The sequence below is a fragment of the Ciona robusta genome, chromosome 3 (assembly GCF_009617815.1).
Source record: "Ciona robusta chromosome 3, ASM961781v2".
Taxonomy (NCBI): domain Eukaryota; kingdom Metazoa; phylum Chordata; class Ascidiacea; order Phlebobranchia; family Cionidae; genus Ciona; species Ciona robusta.
The window spans coordinates 4,963,350-4,990,824 of record NC_143237.1 but is presented as its reverse complement, the minus strand read 5'-3'; the positions used below and the strand labels follow the sequence as shown (position 1 = coordinate 4,990,824).

Sequence of the window (27,475 nt, the reverse complement as noted above, 5' to 3'; positions counted from 1 at the left end):
AAAAGGCAGCTTTACAATAAAGCTTGTTCGCCGAAGTGGAATGAACGTCGCAAGTACAAGACTCCTGCTTCCTAAACCAAGTTGGACTGGGGTAATGTCGCAAATCTGGCCTAAATCCCAGGTCCTCACGGACCTTACCCATACAGAAACCAAGTTATTTATGTATGAAGTTTCCGGTGTCAAGCCACATTATACGTGCCGCCACGAGCAACAAATTCCCTTAAATTATTTACATAAGAAATTGTATTTTAGCATTACAATGAACGTTCACCATCATATCTTCTTTGAAAACTTGGAAAAGTTTGATTCAGCTTTGCTGCTACCAAGCGGATACCTCCATTTATTTTAATTTGTTCACCAAACACAAAAGTGATTACGTCACAAATAACACGACGGAGTATTTGTGTTTTGTAAGTGAAAACAAGTGATTAATCGGTTTGCCCACCTTGTTGGGACGGAAGTATAAGATTACTTGAGTACACAATACATCAAGGGGATATACACTGAAACGTTACGTCATGTGACAAAAGGAAATACATCGATATTTACCCATAATGGACTGTGCGTTCTCACGTTTCAGAATATGATATTGCTTTGATGTAAAAGTTTGACTGGTGGTAAAAATGAGCACACGACTCCGATGCCGAACATCCTTGCAAATACGTTGCCTATTGTTGTGGAATAATTAACATTGTTTATTCGTGTCCGGGCCCATTGATGGAGTTAGTAAACAATGCAGGGAAAAGTCGCGCGTGTCCGCCGCTGGCGCCCGACCCGTCCAACCCTCCACACGACCAACTCAACGGTGTCATTGATTCTGTTTGAAACGGAACCCAGCGCGCACTTTTAAAATAACCCGGAGTATGATTTACGAACGAACAATTACTGCTGTAGGTCTACATGGTCATAATGCTTCGTACAATATCGCGTTGTTTGTCTGCTTGCTTAGATCTTGTTCAAACATTCCATATGACATAGAAACCACATTAACACCCGGCGAAGGTATATGGGCGGGGTCACATATTTAATATCTTCTGTCAATCATCGATTATAATTACGAGAAGCAATTGCACTTTGCCGTTTCATGATTTACAAGCAAGCCTTACTTGCGACACGTTTAAAAATAAAATAAATGGTGTTATAAATGCGCATCAGTCATGCTTTTAGAAAATACAGTTCGATTCCTGATTTAATCAATTAAAGATATAATTTAAACATTTGCCAATATATATGTTACATTTAACGTAAAGAAATTTTAAAAAATGTAAATTCTATTAAGCAGAACTGCGGGGTAAGATGGGACACCTTTAGCACATAATATCCAACTCTAAGCGTGTTTTAAACAATTAGGACAACAGTCCATGTCGTTAGGGTACAGTTTTATATTCTTCCACTCCACTATATACCAACATTTCGTTTGCCTGGAATAAATCTGTTAGATGGGATAAAACTTTAAAACAAATTGTTGTAAACAGCAAACAAATATAAACATTTTCTTTTATGTTGTTAACGCATATGGTGTTTTTTTATGAATGTAAGGATTGTTTTATCCATTTCTTGTTGCATATCGTGAATTGCTACACACGGTGACCGCACAGTAGCGTGTTTGGATAATGCGGTCGTGTCAGCGTCTTTTGTGAAACAACATCACAACGATGTTCCACGTTTCAAAGGTTCTGGTTTCACTAAAACTTTACCGCAGTCCCACATGAATTCAATAGACCACAGGTTTCAGCTCCTTTGTTTCCATTTTAAAAGAATGGGATACCAAAAGGATATTCTGCCTTCTTTTTTTCAATAAAATTCAGTGTTAAACGACTACAAAAATTATTCAAAGAGGCCCAAAACTAAGATTTTTATTTAAAATAATAACCAAATATCCTGATCGTGTTTTAAACAATTAACAACGATCTGATGGGAGCCGTGAAGATACAGTTTTATAAAAAATCGTTGAATGTTTGTTTACCACCACATTGGAGGAGAAAATAGATTAAAAAGGTGTCCCATCTACCCCCTACCCTACTATACTAAAGCTTACGAAGTTGTGTAGTATATGCGAGTTTGAATCATAAATCCCGTGTTGAAGTTCAATAAAACAGGCTGAAATATACCGCAGAGTTGGATTTTGTCTCATAAAAATAAGTTTTAGTTTTGTAAAATATGAGATATGGTATGTTGGGGAAGATGGGACACTTTTTTATTTTATTTTTTTGCATTTTTTACCTTCTGTTCAAAAATATGTATAATAGAAATAGTATTTTTAAACTGCAGCAGGTAAAAAATACGAAATAGTAAGGTGATTTTGAATGCTCGCTTAATCAATAAAGCGCCGATGAAATTATGTAGTTTGCGAGTGTAAACGATTAAACTAGCTTTACATATTTATAAATAAAATTAAATATTTCTTGATTTGATTTTGTCTTATAAAGCTAGTTTTAATATATATGGAAAAAAATGAGACATAATCATGAGAAAAGGGCCAGGGTTTAATTTGGTTTAACAGCACAAATATATCATTTTGAATGAATGAATGTTACTTACTTTATCCTCGCGTGGCCGGAAAACGACAGTCGTTATAACACGGGTTTAACACCGCGTGCCAGCTTACGAGTTATACCATGTATGTTACTTTGTGGGTAATTAATTTTTTGGGATTTTTTTATTTTTTTTATATATTGCTGTTAATTTGGACAACCCATTAGTGACCACGGGGTTGGAGCAATTGCCGTTAAGCGTCTTGCCCAAGGACACATACGCTCACAATGGTAGCAGCGACGAGCCTTGAACCCATTACCTCTGCGCTACAGGCAGGCGCGCTAACCACTACGCCACGGCGCCATTTTAAAATTGCATATATTAAATTGATGTGGCAAAGAAACTAGAACAGTCGGTTAATTTGGTAGGTAGACAAAAGTTACAGGATACAATAAATATATATTACTATGTTATATTTGAATTACCGCTGTGCTATAAATACTTGAATTAAAAGCAAACGTTTCGGAGTTTTGCAATGGATACCTACAAAAATACAATGCGGGGAAAGACGGGATAAACAATTAAAATGTTTTTATATGAATATAGTTTTCTGCAACTTGTAGTTAACATATGAAAATTAACCGTCTGTGCTAGTTTCCTTGCCAAATGGGCACTTTGTTGGACCGTGAGCGGTGAGAATACTGTCGAATGTTGCTGTAACATTTTATCGTCTATCATTGAATGCGCCGAGTATCATATTCCCCCACCCTACTGGATATTTTGATTTTTAAAATATGCTTACGGGTCCCGTCTTACCCCATTCTACTATAGTAACTTTCCGTGTTGAAATGTTTTTTGGGCCCTTTTATTAGATCCCTACTATCTCGTTTGAAGATTGTTGCCGACATTTTATGTCCCTATAAAATTTGTATCAATCACCGACAAATTTATAGAGAAACTTGATGTTCGTTACGGACATTTCACATCTCCAAACATTTTTTAGAAACAAAAATTGGTGCGTGGAACAACTTTTCTTCCCAGAACAAAATCTTTTGTATGCTGAACTGGTTCAGCATACTATAAATTGGATTAACCTTGTTACCACACAACATCAGCTGGTCAAAGTAACACTATTAGTCTATTAGTTCGTGATTTCGTGGTAACGTATAATACGTTCGATCAAGACTACAAAAATGACTTCGTTTGAAAAATCTGTGGAAAAATGGAGTGCAGCTTTAAAGAAGTCAACAGATTTTGATTCATGGGGTCAACTGGTTGAAGCTTCTAAAGAATATATCAGGTTATTTGCTGTTTTATTTTAAATTAATTACCAGCTGGTGAGCAGTAAAATGGTTTGACAATTTAGGCATGCCCCCTCTAAGTTGGAACAATTGTCGTTAAGTGGCAGGCGCCAGACAAAAATGTGTGAAAACATGCTTTGTTACTATTAGTATTTTGCACTTGGTTTAGTGAGGAATCCCAACGTCTATCAAATTTCCAATCTGTAAGATAGCATTAAACTCTTCACAAGTACCAAAGATTGCCATTAAACTGGTTTAGCTGTTTTCGTCCTGGCTTTGTAGAGATGGTTTTAGTGGGACAATGCTAGTGGTAATTCATGAAAGTAACTATTAAGATTTAACAAATTGTATGCAAATTATTGAGATCCAACAATGGTAATATATCCCAGTGGTTCTTAGTTAACCAATGTTGGTTCAAGGAAATATGGCGGCATTGTAATACGCTTCATAGCGACTTATGATGTAATAATCTAACCTATGTTGAATTCAGGATTGCTGCTTGGAAAATAAGGTGTTGCAGTACTTTCTCAAAGTTAGTTTTGCTTAAATTTGTTTTCAAAATGATTACACAGCGGTATCAGTGAGACCTTAAGAACATTTTGAGACTAAATTTTTATGGATCACCTGCTTTAGTATTACCCATGAGGTCAAGCTTTATTTTTTTGACATTTTACAGAAATTCAAACTAACAAGTAGTAATAATGTATAAATTTTATTTTTTATAGACTGGCTAAACTGCTCAGAATGAGTGCTGTTTCCACTGATTGTGCTGATGACAACAAAAAGGTAATTTACCAATATATCATACGACTTTGTTTACATAAATCATTTAAAGTAAACAAAGATTGAACATCCTACAATAGACTCAGTAATTAGGTAGTTCACAACTTCACATAGTATTCTAATTTATCCTCATCTGGGCAGCAAAGTACCACATTTACAACTTGGTGTTTTTTCTCTGTATGACTGTTATTTTGGGCAACTCGTTTTGTGACCACTGGCACTAGGTTGGAGAAATATTTGTCTTGCCCAAGGACACATACACAGATAGTTGGAATAGTAAGCAAGGTATATGATGAGCTTCGAGGTTGGTGCCATTGTGGTCCTGAAGAAGTTATTAGTTAACAATCAACACAGTTCGCAAATGTTGTCAGCCATACAGAAAAAAATGTGGTAACTCTTAAGCAGACACAGTGTTTGATCTAGTACACCCACACTATACCCTATGAGGTTGCACAGCCAGTGATAATAAATAACTGAATTTTGAACAATCCTTTTATTCTATATAAAACTTTGTTGCAGAGAGTTTTGTTAAAAATCGCCACTTGTCTTGAAACAAGATCAATAAATTTGAATTCTGCCAACTCTTCTGAAGACATTAAACTTGAAGACTTAAAAAAGCTGATACCAGGTCTGTAGTGTTGTATTTAACAAACAGTTTATTGTTAGTATGGGGAAAAAGTATTTAAGTATGCAAATGGTGTTACAAGCTTTCTGATGATACTTCCTCATTTAATTGTTAATTAAATATCCACTACATAACCACCATCATCACCACCAACCTTAGTGTTAATCTTGTTTTCAGTTCTCCAAAGTTTAACAAGTGTTTCAGTTAAGGATGTACCAGTGGCAGTTACAGCTAAAGTGGAAAAACAAAAGTAAGATGTTAATTTAAAAATCAGGATATGAAATTAAAACAGCATTTACCTTTTTGTTCTTGTCAAATATGCAAAATAATAAGCACTTCAACAATCGTTTTACAAAATTTCCATCTATAAATCAACATTACAATTTATTTAACAGACAAACAAGAAGTGCTTCAAACACACCACCATCAGATAATGAAGACGACATATTTCAAAACAGGGAATCATGTGAGTTTTAAATCAGTGTTTCTCATCCACATTGTTATAGACTTTCTACAGAACCACATTTTTAAATTATTGTACATTTATAATTCATATCCCAATCTAAATATTTCAGTGACTCGGCCAAAACAATTTCAGAAAGTGGATATGGCCTGGCAGATTTCTTCAATACAAAATGTGTTGTTTTTTTCATAACAGGTTTAAAACCACTTGAAATAATAAGTCAAAACAAAATGACTTTTATGTACAGACAATTCATTACTACCGAAACTAAACGCTGCTTCTGGTCAAAGTCTAATATTGGTTCGGATTCTAAAAATTGGATTAAAAGATGCAACCACTTTAATTGATCCCTATTTTACAGTATCTTGCAAAGGTAACTATATAAAGAAATTGACAAAAACTGCTAATACTGTAGTGGATTTCTTTAAAATATGTTGGATATATTTCAAAATCAGATGCTGCAGCTGTTGATTTATGCAAGCAACAAAACACACCAGTTGCATCAGAGCGAGTTGAAAACTACTTGATGTTTGGTGTCGATGTTCATATACAAGTTCCATTAGAAATCCTGTCAAAAGGTAAATCAAATGCCATGTTCTATCTACCTCATATAATTCGAATTTTGTCCATATTTTTTGAACTATTTTATTACAAACATGTACCTTATTTAGGATCTGCCATATTTTTTGAACTCTTTCATTACAAACATAAGAGGAGAAGTACAAGTTCAAAGTGTTTCTCATTCATGGAACTTGATGAATTAAAACCTGGACCTTGTGTCATTGAACTGTATGTATTGAACAATGTAATGATTTAAAACATTACAAGTTTCTGTATTTTAGATACAGGAAGCCAACAGATTTCCGGAAGAAAAAACTTAATTTACTAACTTCGAAACCTCTCTATCTGCACTTGGTTCTAACAATTACGAAACAACTGTAGCAATTTGAATTTAAACTGTGTAACACTGCACTTATTTTACTAATTGCATTTGATGCAGTAACTTTTTACTATTTCATATATTAGATAAATAAAATTTGTAATAAATTGTATATTTGCTGTTACTCAAAAACTGGTTTATTCAACTAATGTTCGCAAAGACTGGTGATAAATACAATTGACACCAACTTAACCCAGCACTATTGGCTATATATACGTAAAACCTACTGCACAAAACACCAAACTATATCTAGATTCTTATTGCACAAAATACTTTTCAATTCAAGTAGCACACCAGTTGCTTCAGGAATATTTCCGCAGTTCCATGACTTATCTATGTATGTGGGTAATACATGGGCATATGGTATCTACTGCTACAAACTGTCAGTGTACAAAATTTTGTCCAGTTTAAACAACACAGGTATGCGGTATAATATTAAAGGTTTACCGACGATAAGGATTTGCATTTGTTGCTATACTATCACTAGGTGGGGGTAAAGATGGTGCACTGTTGCTAGGAGGTACATTTGCATGGAGGAAGGTGGCAGAAGGGGGGCCTCGTGCAGGAACCTAGAGGGGTGCAGAATAATTAGTTGCATAGAAGAGAAGTTAAAGATATTTACTGCTTACCATGTGATGATCGGCATAAGGTGATGAGGTCATGATTGGCCCTTCATTCCTTGAACCTATATGAATGTAAATAACCTTATTACAGGTATATAAACCTTAACACTATCTTTACCTGCTCGTCTTTGTAATGGAAGTTGAGATACCATCCCTTTTGAAGGACCAAAACCAGGACCATCCCTCATCGGTGGCGGACCATCTCTCATTGGGGGCGGACCATCCCTCATCGGAGGCGGACCATCTCTCATTGGGGGCGGACCATCCCTTATCGGTGGCGGACCATCTCTCATTGGGGGCGGACCATCCCTCATCGGTGGCGGACCATCCCTCATCGGGGGCGGACCATCTCTCATTAGTGGCGGACCATCCCTCATCGGGGGCGGACCATCTCTCATCGGTGGCGGACCATCTCTCATCGGGGGCGGACCATCTCTCATCGGGGGCGGACCATTCCTCATCGGGGGCGGACCATCCCTCATCGGGGGCGGACCATCTCTCATCGGTGGCGGACCATCCCTCATTGGGGGCGGACCATCTCTCATCGGTGGCGGACCATCTCTCATCGGTGGCGGACCAAATTGTTCATGTAAATGTGGAGGTGGCATTCTTCCATCAAACATCGAAGGTGGTCGATGTAAATCGTGCATTGATCCACGGGATGGGGGTCTTCGATCCTGCATGCTATGATTGCTTGGTGGTCTGTGTGGTCGAAACTCCTCTTGAAGACTTCCGGTAGGACTTGTATCTCTTCGCATACCTCGTACGGGTTGAGGTGACGACCTATCATAACTTTGGTTTGGTCCATTACGAAGCAAAGCAGCAGGTCGACCTGGTGAAAAAATTTGACATTTAATATTTTTTCTACATTAAGTTAGACATTATAACATTTACCACTAGGTGGGGGTAGAGGTCTTGGTCGAAATAAAAACGGAGGTTCCCGTTCTTCAAGGTCGCGCAAACATTGTTGGTTTTCAGATAACCTGTTTACAACCAATGTCAACAATTAAAGTTTTAATTAATCACATAACAACTTACTCCATCCGTAGTTGACTGATTTCCCGAGTTGCTTCGTCTAATTTCCTCTCAGCTTCCCGACTTGCCAACTAAAACACAAAAAAAACAACCAAACTTTTATTAGAGAAACTACACATATGATACATTTCATGTTAAAGCAGTAGGTTGGATGTGGAATTAAGTGTGGAAGCAAAACTGAAAAGCTGGTGATGTTAAACTCTGAACTAGATACACTAAGCAAGTGGTTCCTAAACTGTGTGTACACCTAAAAAGTGTACGCCTAAAAAGATAGGGGGGTGAAAAACCATAAAACAAGTGTTACACGTGTTATAACAGTGGTTTTAAAAGGCTAATATAGGACACACATGAAGGCTGAAACAGGACCCATGTAAAAGACTAAAAGTTAAATAAAAACGCAAACGTTTAAGCCTGTTCTTATGCACAATATAGGGCTAAACTACAACACAAACGTTACTTGAGCCGCTATTTTATTTTGACAGCGATAATGCCTTTTTCACTGTGTGTAGTAAGTCACTATGTTGTCAGGTTTGGCTGTGGTGGTAATGTTAAAAATTAATTGAACACCTCTGTGATAATTTAACAAAAAGGAGAGCGCGAGTATTGTTGGGATCTTCATTGGGGGGTGTGTTAAAAAAAGTTCAAGAACCCCTGCACTAAGCAGATAATTCCTGAACTAATATCAGGAAGTTCTGATTCATCTGTAGATTCTTAATACAGAGTGTTTAAAATAAGCAAAATCATATAAACAACTTACCCAGTTTGCATGAGCTTTCTTCTCATACTGATTAATTTCAGATTTTCTTTGTTTTTTCTCCTCTTCATACTCTTTCCTTGAATCTTCAATCATCTGCTTGTAATCATCCAACTTCTGCTCAAGGAGTAACGTTCGTTCATCCTTCTCAGCCAACTTAGATTCTGATGACTCACGATTACTTTGCTCTTTACCAAGTTTTCTATCAACGTTGCAGACATCGTTGTTTAAACAATTAAATTTGACAAAACTTTTGTTTACGCTCTGGTGGTTTGCACATTTCCACCTATACACTGAGTTCTTTGCATTTAAGCAATTTCTCAGTTTAATTTGCAGGGTGTGAGAATAAATACATATGTCCGGTGAGGCAAGTTGTGCAATTAAAACCAAGAAATTTTAATTTTTTTTAAAACAGGAGCGTTGTTCAACACCAAGGTCGTCCTAGAATACTGAAATTTTAGCAGCCATTTTCGATACACTTTATTTAAACATAAAATTTGGACACTTTACTAACTGGACCCTGGCGGTACCTATTCTTTTTATGACAAATGTTAATATTTATAATTACTGTAATGCTATTTTTATTAACAAAAATTTTATTTTAGAATCGGGACCGCTTGGGCCTAGTTAGTAAAGTAGCTGTATTCTATGTTAGTGGTTCCATTGAAAGGCATTGTTGATGGCTACTATAATTTCTATATTGTAGGATCAACCTGGGTTGTCTAAGTCCAACCACTGGTTTTATTGTTAGGTTATCAATAACTATCATTGGCAATTAATGCTCGCCACATACACCATGTTATGAGGTATTGAACATTGTATATATTATATTACGCATTGATTATTTGTATGTATTATTCATGGAAGGTATGAAATATCCTATTGTATATCATTAATATGTGATTTGACAGGAACCTTTTTTAACTCGCATAAGTCTAACCATATACACTAACAGATCTTTTAAAAAAATTGTGCAATAAACAAACTTACCCTTGCATTTCGACTTCTCTTTTGGCATAGAAATCTTGCATGACATTAAGCTTGGCTTGCAGCATTTGTAACTCCCTCTCTGTCTTACTTTTTATCAAACGCTCATTCTCACATTTTGCTTCCCATTCACTTACCATTTCTGTGGTAAATTCAAGTCAATGGTAAAAGTCCAATGTAAGAGATCGTGATTTTACCTTCTTTCTTTTCTCTTGCTTTCTTCTCTGCTTCAAGATCAAAAGTAAGTCTCCCTTTTTCCATCTCGGCTTGTTTAAGACGTCGTTGAATTCGAGAAACATCAATCAGGTCTTTTAGTTTCTCTTTCTGCAGAAATATAATCAATATATATATTTAATATAATAAAATATGCAGATCAAATAAATAATCCACCTGTTTATCAGTTAAGTTGTCCTCATCAAGTTCATCATCACCATCTTCAGTTAACCCTTCCTGTACACCCTACAACAAATATATTGCCAAAGTTAGACAATACAAACAAAAACATAATTTATGTGAAAGTTGCTTCATAATACCAAAAAAACTTGTAAAACAGCTGACATAGCGATTTTTCTGCAAAACCACTTTTTTAACCGGTTAATTATGCGGCCCCAGAGAAACATAGAGATCAAACAAAATCGCTTTTATTTGCCAGAATGACGATAAACCTTAATTTTTGGGCAGAATCGCACCCTCTTCTTAAAAAAAAATACTTTATGCTTTTCAAATCAAGTTTGGTGAAAAAATTTAAATGCTATGATGCCTTTTTCCAAACGTTATATTGATAGACAATTGCTTCTTCTTTCAAATAAAACCAACTGTAAGATATTTTACTATCTATAAGTCAACTTATGAACATTTTTGTGAACACGTGTTTCAAAATGCACATTTGCATTACTCGTCCCTAAGGAGTTAATAAACTATTAAGCAAAATTCATAATAAAGCTTTAGAAACCTAAAGAAAACAATAACTTGTCAAATAGCTTTTCTGGACTAAAAATAAATGTAACCCAGGATTAAGTAGCTTTACTAAATTAAAATAACAAATATATATATTTTATACATAAAACATATATTATATATATTGATGAAAAAACAAAAGCAACAAAACAATTCAGTATATATGCACTGTTTTTCTTGTTTCATTACCTTAAATTGCAAAAGACAATCTTTTAAAACATCAACTTCTTGTTCCATGGTTTGTTTTTCCTCCATAGTGGATTTAACTTTGCTTTCAAGTAATTTAAGTTGTTCTGATAAATTTTGCTCTGAGTCCATAGATGTTTGCAGGTTTTGTTCCAATTCTTGCTTTTTCTTTTCTTCCCGTTTTAAACGATCCTTTCAAAAAATCCAGAATTTAATAAAAACAACAACAAAACTGAGCTTAACATTCTTACTTGAGAATCTTTAAGATTCTCTTCAACCATTTTTCTTTGCTTAACTAAATCTTTCATTTCACTTTTTAGTTGAGCTGCTTTCTTCTCTGCATCTTGAGTTTCCTTTTGCTTTTGTTCCAATGATTTCTGATTTTGTGTTACCTAAAAAAAGTAATTTTATTGTATCAGAATCTAAATTGACAGCAACTACAATGTGTGAATGATAAGAAAACAATTTACCACTTTTTCTAATTGGTTTTTCTCTTTTTGCGAAGCCACCAAATTTGAATTAAATTCAGAAATTTCGGATACTTTTGAATTGATTTCTTGTTGCATTTTCTTAACAGTTTGCTAAAAAGAAATATAATAAGGCAACATTTTTCTATTTCATAATACAATACAACCTTTAAGTTTGTCAGGAGATCTTTATCTTTAGACTTTTCTTCCAATGCCTCTTTCAACGTTATTCGATTCTTTTCTAACTGCAAAGACAAAATACTTATACAACAACCATCTTGGGTGTGAGATGAAACTACAAATGATTCGATTAGTATTTAGGATAAACTTAGGTTCGGTTAATTACAAACCTCTGTTTGTGTTTCCTTAAACTCCTTTTCTTTTTCAAGATTTTCGCTTGCCATTGTTTCCAGTTGGGCCTTCAGTTCAACCAGTGCTGAAGTTAGCTGCTGTTGTTTTCGGTTTCGTCTGGACACTCGGGTACGCCATAGCATGATCCATAAAAATAGGAATCCAACCGCAGTAGTAAGTAGAATGGTTGGCCAGCTGATTCCAAAAACATCATCTTGATATTCTGGTGGCAGTAGCGACAACCACTACAAATAAAAGACATATTTTCATGTGAACAAAAATACAAAGAGTCAAAAATTTCAACAAGCAAATATATAATTATGATATATAGTCAAGTGGGGTAAAAAATACAAAATTCCCATAAATTCAGTTTTATTTCCAACTAATAAACTAAAAATTTATGTGAAAAATAGTTATTAAACATTAATGTCAAGAAAAATTTTAGAATTTTTTGCTTTTGTAGAATTTCATTATAAAAATTGTGCACATTTTTCAGACTTTAGTGCAAGAAAAACAAGTTTTCTTAGTCGACTTAACTTAATTAAGTAAAAACAAATTAACAAGGAAGGTACAAGGTAATAATACAAACCATAATCATATATCGTATGCAGAAAATCTCCTAATACTTTTTTAACAACCTTAATAGAATGCTTTCCCTTTCTCTTATAATTACAATTTTAAATATATATATGCATACCCACAAACCTTTTTTACATTAAACAAGCCTAAAAACTCTAAGCCAATTAAATTTAGTTTTTACTTACAAAAGCTGTTTGCAATAAAACTATTTAGCACGCTACATGGGTTGTCATTTCTCAATCCAAGTACCCCATTGTTTTATATTACCCCACTTGACTATATGTTGTTTTACGTTTTGTAGTTTTAAAAATTTAAATGTAAGTAGCTGTTTCTGTGTAAGTAGGCAACAATGTTAACTGTCTTGACTATACTGTTTTATCTTCGGTTACATTTAACAGACAAACTATCACACAAAAACTTAAACAACTCTGCTGTCACTTACATTGTCTAATTTTTCTTCAGCATTTTTTAAGGTATCCTGAAGTGCAATACTTAAGCCTTCTGTGTGTTGATGAACTGAATCCATCCTTCTTAACACTGAGATTTATGACATGAGGCAGCAAGCAATATTTATAACTAAAACACAGACCTATTAACACTACGACTTGGCACTGTAGAAAATTCTCGCGTAACAAATTAAACCAAAAAGCGAAAACAGCGTATAACGAATCGTCACGACATAAGTCGGCAATCCGGTTTATTAAAAAAATGTCGAGACTGCGTTAAAGTATACCATATATTAAATTAAACACGCCATTCTTATTGTTCTGTTTTTCCTGTTACTCACAAAATGACAACGAAGTTTACGACGCTTCAGACAACGTCATTTTTCGTCACTACTATGACTCAGCATATTTGGCTAATGGTCAAAGGTTAACATAAATATTCGTGGTACCCGACTGCAAACACTTTATTTCTTGCTATGCGTTTGTCGGGTGTTCAATACTTAAGCAAATGTTCGTACAATAAAATTAGTGGGGAAATTTAAACATGACATTTTTGTTTTAGGTGGACAACAATCAACCAATTTAAAAAAAAATTGTTATTCAAATTGGTTGCAAGCATTCTAAACTACTAGACTTTTGCGTGTAGAAATATTTCAACTTGAACTAAATAATAACAAGAGTATTCTTTATGCCATAGCATAGTAAATTCACAACACGCAAACTCAATTCTTAAATAAAACAACATCGTACTAGTAAAAGATATCATAGCTTTAACAGATAGCCACGTAAATTAAAAAGTGTAAAAAAACGCAATTTGTAATTACCTAATTTCCAACAAGAACACTACCCAAATGCACAGCCTTCAGACGTCAGTTTTGCTAACATCATTACTTAAACGATTGTAATTTTGCTAATTTATACGAGAGTATTCTGTGACTATATATAATTTGATTACATTAAATATATCCAAGACTTTGTGAAAACTGGGCTATGATGAAATGAAGGATCTTTAATGCCACTAATGTGTCCAATAATTAATTATTTGAAATTTACTACCAAAAAGGCATCTGTGCGAAACACAACATTTCTACTTTCATCCACGTACCATTTAGTTTACTGCTTAGTACTTCAATTTAACTACAGCTGTTAATTTTTTTAAGCACTAACAATATGTATAGATTCTATAATTTAACTTGGTCTTCTACTAAAGGAAGATTTACTCTTTCAAAATAACTATAAATATTGCTGAAGTTAATAACCTGAAAGTAACAATATATTGATTGAAATTCACTGTTTAATCGGATCATCTAACAGATTCTACTACTCACCTTCTTTAATCTGTAGTATATGCTGTCTGTGGTCATATGTTAGTGTATTTCCTTACCTTAAAAACTGAAACTATTTTCAGTTTACTACCCACTGATCATGGTTACATTATGACCTGTAAATATCTTAAACAGTACAAACACAAAAATATATTATTATATGTTAGATACCTACCTAGAAAAAAAATTATTGTTTTCCGAATAGATTCTTAATTAAGGCATACTTACCCACAGTGCTAAAGGAGTCAATACATATACAACGTCAAACGGCAGTTCAAATACGAGTAACATGATTTTGACAGCAACACTTTCAACATATGGTTCACCATCTCTGTTTACTTTTTCCTATACAGATATATCAACTTTTAACCACAGCTACAAACATGTAAACGCATATTAAAATTTTATATACTGGTCAATTTGAATAATATTTTACCAACCGTTTTAAGTATTTCAGAGTAATCGGACATCCCATCTTTTCCTGTACTATCATTATTCGTTTGCTCATCTGCAAGATTAAGAAAATCTTGTAAACTATAACGCTCACAGAAACCACAACTTTATAAAAATAATGATTAATACCTTGGGAGCTTTTAAAATTTTCTTGATGTGGTTCTTTTTTAGGCACTATTTCATTAGTTTGTTTCAAACTTTCTTTTTTTCTATTACCATTATCAATTAATGGATCATTGGTTTCAGTTTCCCCTTCCTGCTGCACAACAGTTTCTCGTTGTACAAATTTGATGGAAGCCTGTGCAGATTGCCATTGAAATTCATCTTTCACATCATCAACTGTCGTATCTGATTTGTCATTTTCTGTTTTTTTATCTTCGATTACGTTGGTTTCCTGTTTGCCATCTTTATCACCTAACATTGTGCCATTTGTTTCACCATTTGCGTTTTCTATTGCTTCAGTTTTTGACTTCAATATTATTTCTGTTAAAAAAATATTTCTTGTTACAATGTTTAACTTTCATCATTCCCTGATGAAGTCTCGCCGTATGGCAGACGAAACGTTGGAAATACACTATACGTTTTTTTATACCAGATGAGCCATTGATATATTGTTTAAGCTTCTTGTTGTTTCTTTATAGAATAGTTAAACATTGTAACAAGACTATACGTTTTTTTATACCAGATGAGCCATTGATATATTGTTTATACTATGCCTGGTAGCAGAAGTAACAGAAGAAGCTTAAATTTTGAAACCTGTTTTTATATCAGCAACTCCAAGAGTTTCATCCCATGTAGATTTTTTAGTTTTATCCGCTTCTTTTTCCTTCACTGATTCATCCCAATCAACTTCTTTACCTTCATGAAGCTTTTCATATGAATCTTCAAGTTTTTTCATTTGTTGAGACTTTCTACTAAGCTGAACACCTGTAATCAAGTATAAGAGATTTTATTTTAAAAGTCTACAAACAGTCAACTTACGTATGGGTAAAAAATACATTGTTCAGTACAAATAAATCCATAAAATATTTTGTGGTAAAATAAAACCACTTAAATTTTATGTGGTAGGCCTAATTTTTTCAATTATGTCAAATTTTCAAATTACTGTAAAATCAGATTCATTTGATTGCACAATACCCTAGCCAGCAATATAAACTTGCTGACTTAGGGTAGCCAACTAAATTTAGCACATAAATTAATGCAGGTACAAGTTCCTCAATAAAAGTTAATAATGTTATCTTTTTGTGCTGGTTATCGTTTGATCTAACATACGTGAAAAAAAGCAATCAGGTATCTCTGGGTTTGGATGTGGATCCCAACAACACTTCAAAGCTTTGCAGTGTAAAGATGACCGTGCGATATCACATCTGATCCTTTCTTCTATCTCGAAAGTGCATTCTGTCATTATATATTATTTGGTCAGAGTTTTTCCTTTGCAGGCATCTCTAAATTCAGGAAAGCTTGTGGCTGAAACAGCTGAAAGCTTTCCAAAATCAATCTGCAGTAACCTTTTTAGCTGCCCCACTTTGTAAAGCTGTTTGATAATTTCTGTTTAGGCATCCCAAAAAGTTATACAAATTAAATTTGATTTAAAACTATAGTACATAGATTTCAATATTAAATAAAATCATAAATCCCCAACCAAGTAAGTTATAACATCTTTAATCTCACTCAAGATAGGAATACCAAGCATAAACCAAAGCAACTACATAAAACGCATGCAGGAACTGCAATATTTAAACAGAAATAGTCACCAATAAAGAATAAATATATAAAATAAGCAACTTACTCTCAACAGTATTTGTTTCAGCAATGGTTTCATTTACAAAAGCATCATCTTTTTGTTTAATCAATTCTTCTTTAAGGTTAACAGTGCCACTATCTTTTAATACAGCATCACATTTTTGTTTAGTTGGGATAAGATCCCAAAAATCATTCAATGAGATTCCATCACTAATTTTTCTCAAAGCATTTTTCTCTTGTTTTGCTTCTATATTGTTCAATTTTGAATCAGCATTTAACTTGACATTTAACTGTTTCTCCAGGGCAATAACACGGTTAATAATTTCTTGAGACTGTTTAAAATGTTTTTCTGCTGTTTCTTCATGTTTCACCATCGCTTGCAACTCATTTTTAAGCGAATTAACCCTCATTTGTAATTCTTCTTCTCTCTTGGTTGATCTTTCATTTCGATTGGTATCTAATCGAGTTCTTTTGTTTAGTTCTTCTTCCAGTCGTTTAATTTGGTTTTTCAGAACGGAAACTTCATTCATATGCTGTTTGCTATTATTCTCTTGCTTGTTTTCATGCAGTAATTTTTCCAAATCCAAAATTTTGTTCATAACATTTGCTGCTTCTTCCTGTACTTTAAAAATTGAAGCAGATTCTGTTTCTTTTCTCGTTTTTACTTCATTCTCCAAATGCAAAATTTTTTCTTGTAACAAAGGATTTTGCTTTTCCATTATTTCTTTCATTCTTACATCAAGGTGACCAAATTTCTCCTTTAACTCAGCAGCCTCTTGTTGAGCTGATTGCAGTGCGACCTCATCTTTCTTTCTTCTCTGAAGTTCAACTTCCAGTAAAGATATTCTTCCAAGCAAAGCTTCTTGCTTATTCTCAGAAATTTGTAATAACTCCTTGTTTGATTTTCTCGTAACAACATTTGACTCAAGCTGACCAAGTCGTTTTTTCAGAATATCTGCATCACTTTTTATCATATCAATAAACTCTTTGTTGCCTTCACCGTGACCATGTAACTGCTGTTCTAAAGCTGTTAATTTGGTTTTCATTAACAGCATTTCACGTTCTGTTGCAAGCAAAGCTCGTCTGTCCATTTTTTTCCGTTCTTCGATTTCCGATTCCAATGAATCCTTCAATCTGTTAAAATGAGAACTGGGTAAAATAGACTTGTTTTCTAAAACATCCTCCAATTTTCCCAGTCTCCATTTTAGATCTTCTGCTTCTTGCCGAGCTTGTGACAAATCCCTATCTTCACTTTTACGCTGTACAAGATTGTGTTCCAGTTTTTGAATTCGATTAACAATTTCAGCCTCAGATGCAACACTAGTTAGAAACAAAGCTTCTTTCTTTTTCCAAACCTCAAGGTACTGCTCAAGTTCAAACAAGCGCTGCTTCAACTCCTTAGCTTCATCAGTAGCAAGAATTGAAATATTTTCTTCCAGCTCTTTGTGTTTAATTTGAAGAACCAGATCGCGCAATCTAGCCCGCAGATCAACTGCATTACCATAAGCTTCATCAACCAATACACCATCATCTTTCATTTTCGATTGTAATTTCAGTTCTAATGATCGTAATATCATCTTGTTTTCTTTACTTTCCGACCCCAATTCTGGATTTCCATCAATGTTATTCCTGTAGTGGGTTGATGTCACTTCTGCATTACCAAAATAAAGTTTGTCTTTATTCATATCAGAATCTGGAATACCTTTATCCGCATCATTTTGATCATCACTGTCTTCTGCATCATTCAAATTATCCTCATCATTTTGATCATCACTGTCTTCTGCATCATCTGAATATAATCCTGGAGCTGACGGATCAACAAACTCACCATGAAGATTATTTAAATTTAACTTCCTACTTTCATATAACCCAGGAGCATCGCCATTATTCGATAATGTTTTAACATTTATATTGTTCTTGTCTGCTGATTGGTCTAATGTTCTATCTTTATTTTCAGCACCAGCACTATCTTCAGGTTGGTGTTCTGGTGTTTCTGTATTATCACTACCAGCCTTATCTTCAGGTTGGTGTTCCGGTTTTTCTGTAATATCACCACCAGCACCATCTTCAGGTTGGTGTTCCGGTATTTCTGCATTATCATCACCAACACTATCTTCAGGTTGGTGTTCTGGTATTTCTGCTTCATCAGTAACAGCACTATGTTTAGGTTGGTGTTCTGGTGTTTCTGTATTATCGTCACCAGCACTATCTTCAGATTGGTGTTCTGGTTTTTCTGTAATATCCCCACCAGCACTATCTTCAGGTTGGTGTTCCGGTATTTCTGCATTATCGCCACCAGCAATATCTTCAGGTTGGTGTTCTGGTGTTTCTGTATTATAGCCACCACCACTGTTTTCAGGTTGGTGTTCTGGTGTTTCTGTATTATCACCACCAGTACTATCTTCAGATTGGTGTTCTGGTTTTTCTGTAATATCACCGCCAGCACTATCTTCAGATTGGTGTTCTGGTTTTTCTGTAATATCACCACCAGCACTATCTTCAGGTTGGTGTTCTGGTATTTTTGCTTCATCAGTAACAGCACTATGTTTAGGTTGGTGTTCTGGTGTTTCTGTATTATTGTCACCAGCACTATTTTCAGATTGGTGTTCTGGTTTTTCTGCATTATCACCACCAGCAATATCTTCAGTTTGATGTTCTGGTGTTTCTGTAATATCGTCACCGGCACTATCTTCAGGTTGGTGATCTGGTGTTTCTGCATTATCACCAACAGCACTATCCTCAGGTTGATGTTCTGGTGTTCCTGCTTCATCACCACCAGCACTATCTTCAGTTTGGTGTTCTGGTTTTTCTGCATTATCGCCACCAGCACCATCTTCAGATTTGTGTTCTAGTATTTCTGCTTCATCACTAACAGCACTATATTCAGGTTGGTGTTCTGTTTTTTCTGCATTATCGCCACCAGCACCATCTTCAGATTGGTGTTCTGGTTTTCCTGCATTATCGCCACTAGCACCATCTTCAGATTTGTGTTCTGGTATTTCTGCTTCATCACTAACAGCACTATCTTCAGGTTGGTTTTCTGGTTTTTCTGCATTATCGCCACCAGCACCATCTTCAGATTGGTGTTCTGGTTTTTCTGCATTATCACCACCAGCAATATCTTCAGGTTGATGTTCTGGTGTTTCTGTAATATCGTCACCGGCACTATCTTCAGGTTGGTGTTCTGGTATTTCTGCTTCATCACTAACAGCACTATCTTCAGGTTGATGTAATGGTGTTCCTGCTTCATCACCACCAGCACTATCTTCAGTTTGGTGTTCTGGTTTTTCTGCATTATCGCCACCAGCACCATCTTCAGATTTGTGTTCTAGTATTTCTGCTTCATCACTAACAGCACTATCTTCAGGTTGGTGTTCTGTTTTTTCTGCGTTATCACCACCAGCATCATCTTCAGATTGGTTTTCTGGTTTTTCTGCATTATCGCCACCAGCACTATCTTCAGATTGGGGTTCTGGTTTTTCTGCATTATCACCACCAGCACCATCTTCAGATTTGTGTTCTAGTATTTCTGCTTCATCACTAACAGCACTATCTTCAGGTTGGTGTTCTGGTGTTTCTGCATTATCACCACCAGCACCATCTTCAGGTGGGTGTTCTGGTGTTTCTTCATTATCACCACTAGCACCATCTTTACGTTGGTGTTCTGGTGTTTCTGCTTTATCACCACCAGCATTATCTTCAGGTTGGTGTTCTGGTGTTTCTTCATTATCATCACCAGCACCATCTTTAGGTTGGTGTTCTGGTGTTTCTGCATTTTCACCACCAGCACTATCTTTAGGTTGGTGTTCTCGTGTTTCTGTATTATCACCACCAGCACTATCTTCAGGTTGGAGTTCTGGTGTTTCTGCTTTATCACCACCAGCATTATCTTCAGGTTGGTGTTCTGGTGTTTCTTCATTATCATCACCAGCACCATCTTTAGGTTGGTGTTCTGGTGTTTCTGCATTTTCACCACCAGCACTATCTTCAGGTTGGTGTTCTAGTATTTCTGCTTCATCACCAGCAGCATTATTTTCAGGCTGGTGTTCTGGTGTTTCTGCATTATCAACACCAGCACTATCTTCAGGTTGGTGTTCTGGTGTTTCTGCATTATCACTACCAGCACTATCTTCAGGTTGGTGTTCTGGTGTTTCTGCTTTATCACCACCAGCACTATCTTCAGGTTGGTGTTCTAGTATTTCTGCTTCATCACCAGCAGCATTATTTTCAGGCTGGTGTTCTGGTGTTTCTGCATTATCAACACCAGCACTATCTTCAGGTTGGTGTTCTGGTGTTTCTGCATTATCACTACCAGCACTATTTTCAGGTTCGTGTTCTAGTATTTCTGCTTCATCACCACCAGCATTATTTTCAGGTTGGTGTTCTGGTGTTTCTGTATTATCAACACCAGCACTATCTTCAGGTTGGTGTTCTGGTGTTTCTGCATTATCACCACCAGCATTATTTTCAGGTTGGTGTTCTGGTGTTTCTGCATTATCAACACGAGCACTATCTTCAGGTTTGTGTTCTGGTGTTTCTGCATTATCACCACCAGCACTATTTTCAGGTTCGTGTTCTGGTGTTTCTGTATTATCAACACCAGCACTATCTTCAGGTTGGTGTTCTAGTTTTTCTGCTTCATCACCACCAGCACCATTTTCAGGTTGGTGTTCTGGTTTATATGCATTATCACCACCAGCACTATCTTCAGGTTGGTGTTCTGGTGTTTCTGCTTCATCACCACCAGCACCATCTTCAGGTTGGTGTTCTTGTATTTCTCCATTATCACCACCAGCACTATCTTCAGGTTGGTGTTCTGGTGTTTCTGCATTATCTCCACCAGCACCATTTTTAGGTTGGTGTTCTGGTTTATTTGCATTATCACCAACAGCACTATCTTCAGGTTGGTGTTCTGGTGTTTCTGCATTATCTTCACCAGCACCATCTTCAGGTTGGTGATGTGGTATTTCTGCATTATCGCCACCAGCACCATCTTCAGGTTGGTGTTCTGGTATTTCTGCATTATCGCCACCAGCACCATCTTCAGGTTGGTGTTCTGGTATTTCTGCTTCATCACCAGCAGTATTATCTTCAGGTTGGTGTTCCGGTGTTTCTGCATTATCACCACGAGCACTATTTTCAGGTTGGTGTTCTGGTTTTTCTGCTTCATCACCACCAGCGTTATCTTCAGGTTGGTGTTCTGGTGTTTCTGCATTTTCACCACCAGCACCATCTTCAGGCTGGTGTTCTTGTATTTCTGCATTATCACCACCAGCATTATCTTCAGGTTCATGTTCTGGTATTTCTGCTTCATCACCACCAGCATTATTTTCAGGTTGGTGTTCTGGTGTTTCTCCATTATCACCACCAGCACCATCTTTAGGTTGGTGTTCTGGTGTATCTGCATTATCACCACCAGCCCCATTTTCGGGTTGGTGTTCTGGTGTTTCTCCATTATCACCACCAGCACTATCTTCAGATTGGTGTTCTGGAGTTTCTGTATTATCACTACCAGCACTATCTTCAGGTTGGTGTTCTGGTGCTTCTGCTACATCATTGTTGGTGTTATCTTTAGTTTGACCCCGTAAAGTTTCTGCATAATCCCCATCAATGCTTTCTTTAGTTTGAAGAAGTGGTGTTTTTGCATTAACAAAATCATTGTTTTCATGGGTTTGGTGTTCTGTGGGAACGTACCAACTTAACAAGTAATGGTCAGACCAATATGATTTGCCTTTACTATTCACCACATTGAAATTATTCTCATGCTTAGCAAGTCCAAAAATTAAGTGCGATTCATTCCTGGCATGCAAATTATTAACAACACGTTCACCCAAATTATTGTTACCTTGATCATTCTCTTCTTTTTCTATTTCATCATTATCATGGCCATTTTCTTTAACGGATTGCAATTCAACACTCATTTCACTTTTTGAAGATGATTCTTCTAATGCTTTGCCAAGAGACTCCTTCTGAAAATCCTCTTCAGGTCTATCCCCATTTAAACTTTTCAACTCATTTTTGGAAGAATCTTCTTTTTTCTGGTTGATTTCTTTATTATCTAAGTTTGTTATTTTATCAGGACTTATCAGGTTAGAAATTGTTTTTCCTTTTTCATATTTTAAAACAGTTTCTGCTTCCTTAAAATTACTTTTTACGTCTACACCAGGTACAAAATCATCTTGTACTGCTTCACCATCATTATCAAGTGCGACAGATGTTAAACCATCACCAACATTTGTCTCATGTTCTTCTTGTTCTAACAGTTCATTTATTTTATTTTCAGTTTTAAAGTTTTCGCTGTTAGATTCATTACCATCATTATTTAAAGAACCAGGATTGCTATTACTGGGCACTGCTTTTCTTTCATCAAAATTAAAAGCAATATTCTTTTCTTCATCAGTCATAAAATTTATTGATACATCTTCGTTTATATTGTTTTCTTGCTCTTTATTAATTTCTTTAGCATCTAGTAAAAACAAATATCATGTTTTAAAATGTTTTAAAATATAGATATATATTTTTTTGCAACAATTCTCTCTTACCATCCTTGTTTAATTTAGTTGAATCTGTGTCAGCATTGACTTTTTGATCACCCAGTATTTCAAGCTTCTCTTTATAAATAGATTCATCTTTTTTATGTTCCTCTTTTTCAGCATCAACATTATTTGAAGAAATATCTGGATTCTTATCAACAGATTCTTCAGCAACATTTGTTTTTTCGGTTTTTGTAACTTCGGAATTACTTTTCTCAATTACAATATTCTGTGAAATAAAACGACTTTAAACTAGATTTATTTGCAAATATAAATTGTTACAAAATATCCACAGTGCAAAACAGTAGACGACATGCAGGGGAACGAATAAATTGAACTCTCCTTTTCCATTGAAACATTTTCTTTCAAAAACAATCAATTTACCAAGACAAAATGTAAAGGTAAAAAAACTGGTTGATATATTTTTTACAAAGACAAAATGTAAAAAACTGGTTGATATATTTTTTGATTTGACTACCCTTCCCCACACACATAACTGGAATGGTCTGCTGCTGGCTCAACAATTAGGCTTTCCAATATGTTTATACTCACTACCTGGTCTTGGTGAAACACACTTGATTGTTTATTTGCCTTCTTGAATAAATTCTGTAAATACAGGAAATAGTAAGTGCAAACACATAATTAAAATAGCTTAAACTTAAAGTAAAAGTGTTCTAAATAATTAGGAATAAATATGCAGCAATGAATGCGGTATGGTGTTATTTTACAACATACATCTCATTTATTGGTGATATCATCAATTTTCTAGGATGTTAAAATAGCCTAGGTTAAATGATTATAAGAAGAAGTATTAGTTACTAGTATTGAAAATATTTTAAGTATCAATTCCTATCACTAAAATCTGGATACAATAAACAACTTTTAGGTAATATTAGTAAATATAACTAAGGTGAGGAATTCCTCCATTCCTAGACTTTATTCATAAACAAGCTAATTGAATTTACCTATGAATGTTCTGGTTAAACTACAGGTAAAAATGTAGTATATATATTATATATACTACATACATTTTTTATTACATATATATATACTTTTTTGTTTCTATTGAATGTGCATAAAGAGTTTATAAGCAAATTCAGGTACAAACACATGACAATGCAAACTGGTGGATCATTATTATGATTCTTTATCAAAATTAGGAATCAATATGTTAACTGGTTCCAAATAAAAAGAAGTAATGATTAAAATGTGCTAAGTTATATTTATATTGTAAACCTTCCCTGCTCTATCAATAATTTTGACAATGTACTTAAAACTTCAATATTAATAAATGCGCAACGGCAACATATAGCCCCATATTAACCTAGAAGGGAATACAAACAAAAACTAAAAATTTGTAAACAAATAGAAATGCTCAAATGTGATCTAAAGCCTTGTACAAAAAACAGCAGAGTAAAAAAATGGGCCAACTGACAATACATTGGATTTCCCATAGATAAAAGTCTTTAACCCTTTGGGGACGAGATATATTTTAACAAATTTTCCATATTAGACCGACTGTCACATATTGCTCTCTAGCGACACAGGTGTTTGTACTGGCGAAAAATAACCAATTAGACTTTTGTCCTTTGGAAAAATTGCTACAAGATTATATTTTGATTTTTTTGATGACGTCATCAAATTTTAAATGACGTCATCAGAAATCTTGTTTTTATGTGTAATTTGGGTTTTTAGGTAAAAAAACACATAAGGTATCTATTGCAAAGTTGATTCATGGTTTGTTTACTACCGTACTAAAATGATTGTTTAAATTGGTGACGTCAAAGGGATCAATTACGTCACTTATAACCTGATGACGTCATTTTTTGAAAGTTCATTTTCGCTAAAATCCTAACAAAACTTGCCAAAAACATTTTATTAGGAATGTAAAGGTAGAAACAACATGTAGAAGCAAAATGACATTAGATAATACACACAAAAAACATATTTTATGTAAAAATTGTTTCATAATACCTAAAAAACTTGCAAAAACAGCTGACATAGCCGTTTTTACCACATTTTTAACCGGTAACTTAGACATGAAACTTTGATTTTTGGCCAGAATATAAACCATCTTCTTAAAAAATACTTTACGGTTTTCAAATCAAGTTTGGTACAAACTTTTAAATGCTATGATGCTATTTTCAAACGCTATATTGGTAGATAATTCCTTCCTCTTTCAAATAAAACCAACTGTAAGAACTTTTACCAACTATAAAAAAATGATGAACATTTTTGTGAACACCTGTTTCAAAATGCATATTTGCATTACTCGTCTGTAAGTAGTTAAACCTTGACCGTTTCTAGTTTAAACATATTAAAGTTTATATATAGTAAGGGTCATAGTTGAGTGCCACTTTTTCATATGCTAAATCTCATGCATTATAGCGTTTCCCCCCCTATTTGCACCAGTGAATATTACCATTATTACAAAATAAATTATAGATTGTAAAACATAAAAAAGTTAAATTAGTATCTTCTGTTAAGTACCAACAACAAGAATGCAGCAAATGCAAAAGTTAAGATCAATGTGAGTGATTGTTAGTGCATGGTTACTATGACAAATTTCCACAGTCACCTGAATTTTAACCACAACAGAAGGTTTTTTATGGATAATCAAAAATTCTTTGACAAACGCACGAGGAAAAAAGCCAATTCTTTCACTCCCCATAACCTAAAATTAAGATCATGCTAAAATTAGGAACAACAACCTAACTTGACAGATTCTTTTTATAATTAAAACAGGCTATAAAATTTCTTACCGCATTTATTTAAAATTAAAAAACTTTACATATGAGAGACTTCAGTAAATTAAATAAAGTAAATAGGCCATACCAAATAAAAGCTCATGCAAAACAAATAATTAGAACTTGCATCATGCACAAAAAATTAGAAACCAAATCACTTCCATTGAAATTTTAGAGCAATATTATCATACCTGACCAACCCAGAGTTCTGTTTGATCACCAGCTTTCTTCCCCTGAACCAAAACAACATCTCCTTTCTTCATTTGCAAGAATTTTTCATCTTTCGGGCGATAGACAAGTTTTGCCTTTCCTTCAGATATTGTTTCTGCAAAAAAAAAAAATAGGAGTTTGCGTATTATGATATGTTTAGAACAATCACAGCTAAGGTAAATAACGAAAACATGTTTAACAACAAGATTTTAAAAGGTACCATGTCAAGATATTTTTCGATCTTGGACCATTCTTGCAGAAATTTTGGCTTGCTATTATTGTATTAACAGAAAATTATCTTTAAACACAACTCACCGGAGCAATCTTCGTTTGCACAATTGACAGTTTCACCAAGTTTGGCATATCCTGTCACCTCATTTATGCAAACCAATAACAAAAAGAAACACATATACTTCATTTTTTCTTCTTTGTATTTTAGTCACTAATCATATGCCACCAACTCAATACATATTTACAGTAGACCTATTATAGTACCTAAACAGAATATAAAGTATATATCAATTTAGAACTAACAAGTTTCTATGCTTGTATATCATTATATTAACAGAACATATATCAAAGAGGATTTTTTCACTAAACACAAACAATTACATTATTTTTCTAATTATCTGATCATTACAAATAAGCCAATATGTTAAGGAAGCAATCTTTACTAGCAGCACCGAAAAATGATAAGGTACGTTAACATTATCTCATGATGTCTATCGGTACCTAGTCAAAGCTAAGCAGCTGTACAAGCCCACGTTGAACTACACATGATATATTGGACTTCGTCACTATAAATTTTGTATCCGGTATCGCGTAGCCATCGTTACGCATGAGTTATCACTGACGTATTTAAATCAGCTGTTTTGTCATAAGAAAAGGGATTTCACTTTCTGTTTTACCACCGTGTCATCCCCATTTTAATAATATCGTTTTTTTTCATTAACGTCACGCAAGTGCAGTAATTTTTCTAATAAACTTTCGCTGAAATGGTTTTAAAAACAATCCAATTATAAACATGCTTATATACAGACTCTGGTATTGATTTGTACAACAAGAGAGCCGATATCTAATGAATAGGCACGTTCCTGTTTGTGATGGATAATGTGAATGTAACTTACTTTATCCTCGCGTGGCCGGAAAACGACTGTCGTTATCACACTGGTTTAACACCTCGTGCCAGCTTACGAGTTACCATGTATGTTACTTTGTGGGTGATTATTTTTTTGGATTATTTTTTTATGTATGGCTGATAATTTGGACAACCCATTAGTGGCCACTGGGTTAGAGCAATTGTCGTTAAGTGTCTTGCCAAGGACACTTACGCCCACAATGGTAGCAGCGACGAGCCTTGAACCCATTACCTAATGGTTACAGGCAGGCGCGCTATAACCACTACGTCACGGCGCCGGACTATGTCATGGTTAATAGTTAGCGCGCCTGCCTGTAACCCAGATGTAATGGGTTCAAGGCTCGTCGCTGCTAC

General features: G+C 34.8%; 2 protein-coding genes across 9 annotated transcripts; one reads left to right on the top strand and one right to left on the bottom strand.

Moving 5' to 3' along the window:
* The first annotated feature begins 3,550 nt into the window (after positions 1 to 3,550).
* On the top strand, positions 3,551 to 6,699 carry LOC149738399 (axin interactor, dorsalization-associated protein-like). Of its 4 annotated transcripts, none has more exons than XM_089875414.1 (9): positions 3,555 to 3,775; positions 4,502 to 4,562; positions 5,079 to 5,187; positions 5,362 to 5,434; positions 5,580 to 5,650; positions 5,895 to 6,020; positions 6,103 to 6,225; positions 6,319 to 6,436; positions 6,490 to 6,699. In XM_089875414.1, the coding sequence occupies exons 1-9, from the start codon at positions 3,669 to 3,671 to the stop codon at positions 6,587 to 6,589; spliced, it is 888 nt and encodes a 295-aa protein (XP_089731540.1). In that variant the 5' UTR covers positions 3,555 to 3,668; the 3' UTR covers positions 6,590 to 6,699. The 4 variants fall into 4 exon arrangements, with proteins under 4 accessions (XP_089731542.1, XP_089731543.1, XP_089731540.1 ...); XM_089875415.1 differs by lacking the exon at positions 3,555 to 3,775 and adding an exon at positions 3,818 to 4,422; XM_089875416.1 differs by lacking the exon at positions 5,895 to 6,020 and having other exon boundaries at positions 3,551 to 3,775.
* Positions 6,695 to 26,506, bottom strand: LOC149738398 (uncharacterized). Of its 5 annotated transcripts, none has more exons than XM_089875408.1 (26): positions 26,299 to 26,506; positions 25,965 to 26,098; positions 25,605 to 25,700; positions 23,579 to 23,632; positions 23,036 to 23,255; positions 22,339 to 22,959; positions 16,540 to 22,173; positions 16,023 to 16,148; positions 15,507 to 15,677; positions 14,880 to 15,233; positions 14,738 to 14,805; positions 14,526 to 14,642; positions 11,947 to 12,192; positions 11,764 to 11,841; positions 11,600 to 11,710; positions 11,381 to 11,521; positions 11,133 to 11,321; positions 10,377 to 10,445; positions 10,184 to 10,310; positions 9,990 to 10,128; positions 9,003 to 9,201; positions 8,249 to 8,316; positions 8,105 to 8,193; positions 7,329 to 8,042; positions 7,217 to 7,272; positions 6,695 to 7,156 (listed from the first exon to the last, which is right to left on the bottom strand). In XM_089875408.1, exons 1-26 carry the CDS (start codon positions 26,399 to 26,401, stop codon positions 7,031 to 7,033), a joined length of 10,050 nt encoding a protein of 3,349 aa, XP_089731534.1. In that variant the 5' UTR covers positions 26,402 to 26,506; the 3' UTR covers positions 6,695 to 7,030. The 5 variants fall into 5 exon arrangements, with proteins under 5 accessions (XP_089731534.1, XP_089731535.1, XP_089731536.1 ...); XM_089875409.1 differs by having other exon boundaries at positions 23,582 to 23,632; XM_089875410.1 differs by lacking the exon at positions 25,605 to 25,700.
* Between the last annotated feature and the right edge of the window lie 969 nt (positions 26,507 to 27,475).